Source organism: Poeciliopsis prolifica, unplaced genomic scaffold (assembly GCF_027474105.1).
Source record: "Poeciliopsis prolifica strain line A6 unplaced genomic scaffold, Auburn_PproV2 SCAFFOLD059, whole genome shotgun sequence".
In the NCBI taxonomy this organism is placed as follows: domain Eukaryota; kingdom Metazoa; phylum Chordata; class Actinopteri; order Cyprinodontiformes; family Poeciliidae; genus Poeciliopsis; species Poeciliopsis prolifica.
Genome location: NW_026562434.1, coordinates 3,084,939 through 3,095,709, shown reverse-complemented (window position 1 = coordinate 3,095,709; position 10,771 = coordinate 3,084,939). Strand labels below are relative to the sequence as shown.

The 10,771-nt window shown below is 41.5% G+C and overlaps 1 protein-coding gene across 1 annotated transcript; it reads right to left on the bottom strand.

Annotated features, from left to right (window-relative positions):
- On the bottom strand, positions 1–10,771 carry LOC129379620 (NLR family CARD domain-containing protein 3-like). The gene is made up of 8 exons (XM_055060433.1): positions 10,719–10,771; positions 9,650–9,728; positions 9,263–9,488; positions 7,294–9,097; positions 6,702–6,875; positions 4,610–4,783; positions 879–925; positions 1–735 (listed from the first exon to the last, which is right to left on the bottom strand). Exons 1-8 carry the CDS (start codon positions 10,769–10,771, stop codon positions 203–205), a joined length of 3,090 nt encoding a protein of 1,029 aa, XP_054916408.1. The 3' UTR covers positions 1–202.

Here is a 10,771-nt window from a genome sequence, read left to right as displayed (position 1 = left end):
ACATGAGATTATTGGAATAATCCTGGAATAATCCTGGAATAATCCCAGCTTCCATCTTTAAAGGACTGGAAGAAGAAAAAGTTTCCAAGGACTCAATCAGAATCGTTTCACCAAGAAATAGATTGTAGAGACTGAACTATCTGTTCAACAGTGAGAGAGTTTCTCTGACAGGAGGAAAAACTTTAGACTCTTTAGACTCAAATCAGCTCAGAAACACTGAAGAACCAGAACTGGACCAGACTGTAAATCCAGGAATCAGAGGTTCAGTGAATGTGGTGTTGAAGGTGTGGAGGTGGATCAGTGAGTCAGAGGAGACTCTGTAGAAGGACAGAATGCCAGCAGGACAGTCCACATACACTGCTACTCTGTTAGAGTCAGAGGAGGAGGAGAGACGAGTTTTTATATCATTGTGCCACACAGAGTAACCATCATCATCATCATCAGAGCAACTCAGACTCCAGGAATGATCATTATATCCAAACACACAGTCTCTACTGTCTCTTTTCCTCCTGATTCTTCTGTAACTCACTGATATAAAAACTATTCCTCTCCACTCGACCTCCCAGTAACAGCGACCAGTCAGACCAGTTCTACACAGCAGCTGACGCTCATCAAATCTGTCTGGATGATCAGGATATGACTGAAGCTCCTCCTCCCATGTCACCTTCCTGTTGTCTTCAGAAAGTTTGAGTTTTCTGCTCACTGTGTTTGTGTCGATGGTGAGTTGACAGGAATCTGATGGAGAGAACAAACACAATCCAGCTGCAGTTATTGATCATTTATTGACACTTTGACTCCTGAATGAGTGATGTGACAGTTTGAAGATGGTTGAATGTGAGCTGCTTTGTTGTCATGAATCAGATGAAAAACACACTTACATTTCCTCAGACCTGGAGTCAAGAATCGGCCTCCAGCAGGCTCCACCCTGAAAGGAGGAGGGGGGTCAGACCATCAGTCTCTTTCAGCAGCAAACATGGACATTACATGTCTCTCAGACACACATTGTCCTCCACTGAGACAGGAACAGTCCAACATCTGGATGGCAATCTGCAGTGGATGTAGGAAGGACAGTTGGTGCTGCTGCAGCACAACTCATTTCTCCAAACACAGGAAAAGCTCCAACAGAGAGGAGAAAGGAAATCCCTCAGTAACAACCTGAAGAAACTCACTGAAGCCTAAAAGGACATCAGGAAACTAAGGAAACATTTCTGGAAGCTCCACCTGATTTAATAATCAGCATTAAAATACAATCAATCTAAACTCTGATCAACACCTGGATACCTGATCCATCCACACTCCCACACACAGATGAAGGAATGAAACACTAAAAACCCCTGCTGCTGAAAACCTGCTGTGGCCTCACTGTAATATCCAGAAATACAAACATTAAAAAGGAGAAGCTGCATCACATTCAACAAAGATTCAACAAGAATCAAAGATTTGATCTCTGAGCTCAGACTCACAAACCAGGGAGAGGCTTCCATCATCACACACCTCTGACAAACACCTCCAACCTTTCAGCACTTCCTCTACCAACCAGCACCACGAGGTGGCGCTGCACACATTTACAATGAGCCCAAGAAGAAGAAGCAGCATCCTGAATCCAGCAGCTGCAGTAATGGCTTGTGAAAGTGTCCAAGGAGCATCTGGAACCAGAACCAGCAGATCCAACAGTCCAGAGAGTCTTTGTTTGTATCTTTCCTCTAAGATTTCCAAGCTGCTCTGAGAGGGAAATGACATCATCACTCTACTGATGATGTCACGCTCTGATGTCACTGATCAGGAGCTGCTGGACTTCTACATTCCAGCATGGAGGACAGAGAAGATCTCAGCTCTGATGAGGAGCTGGCCTGCCTTCACACTGATTGAGGGTCAAAGAAATATTTCCAGATGAAGTCAGACTAAAATGTTGGATTGTCCTGCTGTTGCAATCAGAGGCCAAGAAGAAGCTTCAAGTTCTTCTCCTGTTCAGCTCCACGTTCCTGTCAGAGACTTCAGCTCCTCATGAGGAGAACAACTAAAGCCTGGAACAGACTAACACCAACAACCTGACATCTCATCCCTGAACAAAGCTTTGCAGCATCAAGGTGACTCTTAGCGCCATATATGGGCAGATTTCCTCTAAAGGGGGCGGAGCCTGGAATGGAGGAACCAGCAGCAGCTTCCAGGATCAAACCTTGGGGAAACCAGCAGACTGACTAAAGACATTTCTCCCTCTTCCTCCTCTATCAGACCTTCTCTGCTCCTGCAGCAGGTTCCTCCATACCTGAGAGCTTCCAGTCTCCAGTGTGGATCCTTCAGTCCAGCCGACAGCAGCTTCACTCCTGAGTCTCCTGGATGATTGTAGCTCAGGTCCAACTCTTTCAGATGGGAGGGGTTGGAGGTCAGAGCTGAGGCCAGAGAAGCACAGCCTTCCTCTGAGACCAAACAGCCTGATAAGCTGCAGACACACAATTCATCACATGATGAGAAAATGAGAACATTGAGGTAGAAACCAAGGACTGAACTGGATATTTTCACAAGAGGAAAACACACAAAAATTATATTAACTATAATGTTAATATCATGAAATGGTAAAACTTTACTGAATTCTGTAGGTAATAAAAATCAAAATTTGTTATTTGTAACGTGGATGAGAAAGTCTAACAACTGATTGGAGGAAGAATCTGCATTAATGCTTCTTTGTACTCTGATGATGCAACAATCTGTCAAGTATCCAGCGTTACAAACAGCCTGATAAGCTGCAGACACACAATTCATCACATGATGAGAAAATGACAACATTGAGGTAGAGACCAAGGTCTGAACTGATGGATGGATGGATGGATGGATGGATGGATGGATGGATGGATGGATGGATGGATGGATGGATGGATGGATGGATGGATGGATGGGATGGATGGATGGATGGATGGATGGATGGATGGATGGATGGATGGATGGATGGATGGATGGATGGATGGATCTGTAATTATGCTTTGTGGGTGTCTCACAAAGATAGAATTCTTTCTCCACCTTTCTGTCTCACACACAAGATAGTTGACAGAGGATTAATTACCATAGCAATGGCAGACGGGAGGGGAGGGCTGTTGATTAGGACTACAAATTCTCCATATTTGTAGTTCTAAATAAAAATCAGTGAAAACAGAGGGCTGAACTGACATGTAGAACTACTTGCTGTTTTGGCCAATATATACTGATTTCTCCTAAACACTGTTACTCATAGGGTTAGGGTAGCACTTTAAAATAAAGCTTACTGAAAATTTCAAATAAAATCCTGAAACTTACTCAGGCCTTTCACAAAAACTAACTGCTTCAAACAGTTAGAATTATGTCTCCTTGTGTGTCTTACTCACATGATAGTTGAGCTGCTCTTTAGAACTACAATGACTGAATTGAAGAACTACAACATGGCGGAACTGTCACTTTCTACTGAGGAGGACTAAGCTGTCCTTTAGAACTACTTGTGTTTTATAACTGAGATTAACAAACTGTTGTTACAGATGGGATTACCTCGGCAATTTCAAATTAATCTTAATGAAACTTTCAAAATAAAAGCCCTGACAATCTTTATATCAGATAATTGCTCTTTGGAGCAAAATATAACTGATTTAACCCAATCACTGTTACACATGGGATTAGTTTGGCCCTTTGGAATGAAGCTTCCTAAAAATTTCAAAATAAAGCCTTTACATTTTTACATCAGATTATTGTTATTTTTGCAATTACGAAACTGATTTAACTGAATCATTGTTACACATGGGATGAGTTGGGCCCTTTGAAATGATGATTACTGAAAATTTCAAAATAAAAGAGGTGACAATTTTTGAAACAGGTAATTGCTCTCTTGGGCATTATGTGAGTTCTTCAACAAAACTACTGTTACACATTGGATATGTGTGGCCATTTAAAATGAAGCTTATTGAAAACTTCTAAATAAAAGCCCCCAAATTACCCTGAGGTTAATGCACTGCCGTGACATCAGTCAAATGTACAACAATGGATTAGGAAGTCTAACAACTGCTGGGAGGAAGGATCTGCAATAATGGTCCTTTTGTGCACCAGGATGCAGCAACCTGTCAAGAATCAGAAGCTACACTATCAATGTTTGCCTGAACCCAACCTTTCTAAATATCTCTCTTCTTGGTTCATTCATTCTGCAGGAAAGGAAAACCCGCCAGGTTTGTGTGTTGAGATTTAGCTTGGTTACTCATCTCACAGTAAGACATCTATTATTATTTTACTCTACTATTGAAAAACAAATTAAATCATAACTGATAGAATGAAATGGACATAAATCTGGTTTCACCAGAATTGAGAACATTTTACCTGAGAGTTTCCAGGTTGCAGTTTGGACTCTTCAGTCCAGCAGAGAGAAGCTTCACTCCTGAATCCTGCAGGTTGTTGTTACTCAGGTCCAGTTCTCTGAGACTGGAGGACTGAGAGCTGAGAACTGAGGACAGAGCTTCACAGCTTCTCTCTGAGAGGTTACAGACACTCAGTCTGAGGAGACAGGGAGGAAAATATGGTATTCAGCAAATCATAAAAATGTTTGCTACTTTCCAGTCAATAATATCCTTCTCTGCTCCTGCAGCAGGTTCCTCCATACCTGAGAGCTTCCAGTCTCCAGTGTGGATCCTTCAGTCCAGCCGACAGCAGCTTCACTCCTGAGTCTCCTGGATGATTGTAGCTCAGGTCCAACTCTTTCAGATGGGAGGGGTTGGAGGTTAGAGCTGAGGCCAGAGAAGCACAGCCTTCCTCTGAGACCAAACAGCCTGATAAACTGCAGACACACAATTCATCACATGATGAGAAAATGACAACATTGAAGTAGAACTGATCATTTTCACAAGAGAAAAAAGTCAACATATTAACTTGTCAATAAGATGAAATAGTAATAACACTCTAAATCTGTAACATGACTAATTAAAAGCAACATTTGTCACTTATAGACCGGATCAGAATAGAAACATCCTTCATTGAGCTACAACAGGGAGTTCAGGTTTACCAGCAACTAGTTTAAGGTAAATGAAAGAATCAAACATTGAAGAAAAGGTAAAAATAAGCCATTATAGGAGACTGTAGAGTAAGGACACATCTATAATAGAGGAATATAAATGCTGTACATTTAATAAAACAGAATAAACAGTTTGAAAATGCACAGCTGAGTAAAAAAAATTAAATCATATGTAAAATGTGTATATTTGTATGTTGAAACATCAATAGATTATTTAAAAGACAGTTAATATGACTGCATTAACAGCCAGGATGTAAATAATTAATGAGTTTTATGGCAGCAGTTCTGGTTAGAAAGTCTAACAACTCCTGGGAGGAAGGATCTGCAATAATGCTCTTTATTTCTTACTAAGCTGGATATCAAGAGTCTTTGTTGGTCTGAGTGTTTCACTGGCCTGGTGGAGCAAATTTATTCCTATTGATATGTTTATAGTTGATGCATTTAAAACAAGGAGAATGGACCAATCACACAGCTGGTGCCTCTACATGTTGCCTCCTGCTGCCACTGCTTGATCCTTTAAGCTTGGATCACCTGCACCTCTTTTCACTCAAACTGGACACAGGCTGACCTGAATGGATATGGCCGTAAATCCCAGGTGGGTTCGGGGGGTCCGGATCCTGGCAATCTTGAAATTGTCCCCCCAAATAAATTATGGAAGAAACCTTTTTATTTAAATAAGATCAATATAAAAATGCAATAGAAACAAAGAACAAAGTAAATCTTCCATTCATCTAAGAAAAGAATAAGAATTAATTTTAAGGTACCTCCACCATTCTTACAACAATGGTTCAGTTCAAACTGTAGGAGGAGCAACAGCACAGGCTCCATTAGAATCGCTAAAGTGAGGAGCTAGCTGTTAGCTGTTAGCTGTGGCTCTGCAGTAAAAACAAAAAACCCTCCAGTCAGTAAATACTTAAAGCAAAAGACATGTAACACATTTTATTTACTTTCACTGATCAATAGGCAGAAACACACTAACAAAAATCAGACTGCAGTTTGTTCATTTCATTACTTTGGTTAAATCATGATTAACTGCATTATTATGCCTTGAATCAAAAGTAGCACAACTGACTTCATGGCTTTCATAGACTTGCTCCTTTTTCTGTCGAATGTGGCCAATGTTTCAATTCTGTTTAGCTCTCTAACTCTTACTTTAATAAAAAGAGTTTAAAACTGGAGGGGCTGAGTGTTTCCACTAGCCGACAGCTTCGTATGTGAGCCGAGAGCAGAGGGGCTATTGAAGCTGATAGTAATACAAAACAAAGAATGACTTTATTTCATATCGTCTTCAATGTAGAGACTTTAAAACAAAAAAAAATGCAACAGTTTTTCTAGAAAACTCTGGTGCTCAGCCTTAAGTTCTAGTTATGATAGTTGGAATTATAACAATTCAATTTCTACATATTTATCAGTTCTCAGTTGTCTAGGATATGAAATAAAAACATTTGTTGCACATCCTATTACATTTCCACACTGGAATTCACTGAGTTCCTGAAGGCAACCCATTCTTTCACAAATGTTTGTGAAAACAGTTTACATGCCAAGGAGCTTACTTTCATACACCTGTGGCAATATAAGTCATTCGAACACCTGATTACGATTATTTAGACTGGTGGTCAAATACTTTTGGCAATCTCTGCCAGCAGCTACTGGATAGAAATCACTAGGATTGAGAACATTTTACCTGAGAGTTTCCAGGTTGCAGTTTGGACTCTTCAGTCCAGCAGACAGAAGCTTCACTCCTGAATCCTGCAGGTTGTTGTTACTCAGGTCCAGTTCTCTGAGACTGGAGGACTGGGAGCTGAGAACTGAGGACAGAGCTTCACAGCTTCTCTCTGAGAGGTTACAGACACTCAGTCTGAGGCGAAAGGGAGGAAAATCTATTATTAAAAAATTCCAAAGAATTTATGTTCTTTCAAATCAAACATGTTTTTATTGGAGAGAGAAGGAACTATCTTATTTCACCCAACCTTTGCATTTATTGTAAACTGCTTCATTCTATAGTTGGACCTCCAGCCTTAAAGGACTGAACTACAGAAAGTGCATTATAAAATTCCACAATTAACTTTATTAGTCCACTTTCAATATTAAAAGTGGAGGAGTTTTACTGCTTCAATATGTAACACTATGTCCACCTGCTGAAGGAAGTCTATTTCTTTTTTGTGCAACTCCCCAGTGGAACACACTGAAGAGACAATGCGCAATGCACTCATATTTACCTCATAATTAGCAGATTTCTATCTATCAAAAAATGCAAAAACAATCTGTGTCCTTACAGAGTTTTGTTGGAGGCTTTAACCACTGGCAGCAGCCTCAGAAGAACCTCCTCTGAAGCAGAGTATTTCTTCAGGTCAAACACATCCAGATCTTTTCCTGATGACACTAAGATGAAACCCAGAGCTGACCACTGAGCAGGAGACAGTTTATCTGTGGAGAGACTTCCTGAACTCAGAGACTGTTGGATCTCCTCCACTAGAGAACGATCATTCAGTTCATTCAGACAGTGGAACAGATTGATGCTTTTCTCTGCAGACACATTTTCATTGATCTTCTCCTTGATGTACTGAACTGTTTTCTGATTGGTCTGTGAGCTACTTCCTGTCTTTGTCAGCAGACCTTGTAGAAGTCTCTGATTGGTCTGCAGTGAAAGTCCCAGGAGGAAGCGGAGGAACAAGTCCAGGTGTCCATTTGGACTCTGTAAGGCCTGGTCAACAGCTCTCTGATGGAGATTATTAATATTTGCTTTGTTAAAATAAAATAAAATAGTAATAGTAAAAAATGATGGTGGATTGTCTTCCATCAGGTTGATACCAGAGTTGATGAACGTCAGATGAACATGAACAGCAGCCAGAAACTCCTGAACACTCAGATGGACGAAGCAGAACACCCTGTCCTGGTACAGACCTCTCTCCTCTTTAAAGATCTGTGTGAACACTCCTGAGTACACTGAGGCTGCTCTGATATCGATGCCACTCTCTGTCAGGTCTGATTCATAGAAGATCAGGTTTCCTTTCTGCAGCTGATCAAAAGCCAGTTTTCCCAGAGACTCAATCATCTTCCTGCTCTCTGGACTCCAGTGTGGATCTGTTTCAGCTCCTCCATCATACTTGACCTTCTTCACTTTGGTCTGAACCACCAGGAAGTGGATGTACATGTCAGTCAGGGTTCTGGGCAGCTCTCCTCCCTCTCTGGTCTCCAACACATCCTCCAGAACTGTAGCAGTGATCCAGCAGAAGACTGGGATGTGACACATGATGTGGAGGCTTCGTGATGTCTTCATGTGGGAGATGATCCTGCTGGCCTGTTTCTTATCTCTGAATCTCTTCCTGAAGTACTCCTCCTTCTGAGGGTCATTGAACCCTCTGACCTCTGTCACCATGCCAACACACTGAGGAGGGATCTGATTGGCTGCTGCAGGTCGTGTGGTTATCCAGAGGAGAGCAGAGGGAAGCAGTTTCCCCCTGATGAGGTTTGTCAGCAGAACATCCACTGAGGTGGACTCTGTAGCATCAGTCAGGATCTCCTTGTTGTGGAAGTCCAGTGGAAGTCGACTCTCATCCAAGCCATCAAAGATGAACAGAACCTGGAAGTGTTCAAAGCTGCAGATTTCTTTGGTTTCACTAAAGAAATGATGAACAAGTTCCACCAAGCTGAACTTTTTCTCTTTCAGCACATTCAACTCTCTGAAGGTGAATGGAAATATGAACTGGATGTTCTGGTGGGCTTTGTCTTCAGCCCAGTCCAGAGTGAACTTCTGTGTTAGGACTGTTTTCCCAATGCCAGCAACTCCCTTTGTCATCACTGTTCTGATTGGTTGATCTCTTCCAGGTGGGACTTTAAAGATGTCTTCTTGTCTGATTGTTGTTTCTGGTCTGTGTGGTTTCCTGGATTCTGTTTCAATCTGTCTGACCTCATGTTCATCATTGACCTCTCCAGTCCCTCCCTCTGTGATGTAGAGTTCTGTGTAGATCTGGTTCAGAAGGGTTGGACTTCCTGCTTTAGCAATTCCCTCAAACACAGACTGGAACTTCTTCTTCAGACCAGATTTAAGTTGATGTTGAGAAACTGCAGCAAGATGTCCTAAATTAACACAATATAGAAAATCATATATGAAGGAAAATCATCTTTTGAATTTGATCACATCACTTCTGAAAATGTTTTTCATAAAACGGTTAACATCTCATCAAATTTTCAGCAAATGTGTAATTTATCTATCATTTCAAATCTCTTTAGAAATCCTCTTACTGGTCTGCAGACGGTCAGCCAGCTTTTCCTCCTTCATCTTCCTCAGGAAGTTCAGTGTGATCTTCATCACTGCCTCTCTGCTGCTCCTCCTCTGCTCTTCATCATCACCTTCCAACACCTCATCATCTCTCTGACTCTCTGAATGTTCTGGGTAATCTGGACTCAGAATCTTCTGGATCCTCTTCAGTTCTTTCTTCACAAAAGTGACAATGTTGTCCTCCAGCAGCTGGAACAGAATAATAGATGAAGGAAACATCAGAGTGAAATCATGGATCTAAACACCAGATGGATGTTGGACAGACTGACAGTCCTCTGGTCTACAAAGTGCAGCATGAAGGTGACTTTGAACAGAACTCATGGAAAATTACTTGTTGTTCATATACAGACCATAAATATGGAGTCCAGCTGTTTTTGATGCTGCTGGACAGATGGACCCCTGGGAACCTCTGAGCTCTGCTGGTCCACTCTGTGGAGGAACCAGGAACAATTAGGAAGTCAGGAAATATTCATCCAGCAGTATTCACAGAGGAAATCACCAGGAGCTTCACATTAAAAGTCCTTAATATAGAAAAACAGAGCATCACATAAACACAATTCAAAGTTAGAAAGAGGAAGATGATCTACACTGATGAATACCAATAATACCAGAATAATCCAGTAGCCATTTTAAAAAGTTGATTTTGAAGTTGGACTTCAAACAGTCCAAACTGTCAGCAGATCTGATGCTGGTGGAGACAGTTTCCCAGAGCTTGGGGACAGTGGAAGTGAAGGCTCTGTCCACACAGGTCTTCAGGACAGTGTGGGACATCCATCAGGTTCTGATGACTAGATCTGAGGTGATGTGGACATGGAGGAGGACTGAAATATGTGGGTGTGTCCATGTGGGATCCTCTCCTGGATGTTATAGAGGAATTTAAAATGGATCCTGTAGATCCCTGGACGCCAGTGAGCTCACATTGTATCTGTCCACATAGAGACAATCAGAAGGTAAAGGTCCATGAAGTGATGTCTGGATGTGAGCAGTGAACCAGGTGATCTAAGTAGTTGTAAAGATTTAATGTTCCTGCTGATCCCATTAAGAACCAGCAGAACCTCTGATGGTCCACATCAGCTCAGTTTGGTTGAGTTCCAGCAGATCTCACCAACCACATCATGAAGCTTTCCTTCCCTGCTGAACTGCTCTCACAATGCACACAGGAACCAAGTCCTGATGGACCAGAATGGCTTTACCAGGTATTTCCCAGTGGAAATGTGATCCACTGTTAGTCTGACATGGAGCCAGGAAGCAACAGAACATCATCATCAACATCCAGAGATAAAGATATGAAGGTGTTTTCATGAGAACAGAGCAGCTGATTTCTGTAGATAATGGATCAAACCTCTGGAAATATAACTGGAACCATCTGAGTTCTTACTGGTTCAGTATCCAAAGTTACAGCAGTTAGATACAGCTCACCTCTCTGATGATGAAGATCCAGGAGATTTAAATTCAACCAAAGGATGATCCAT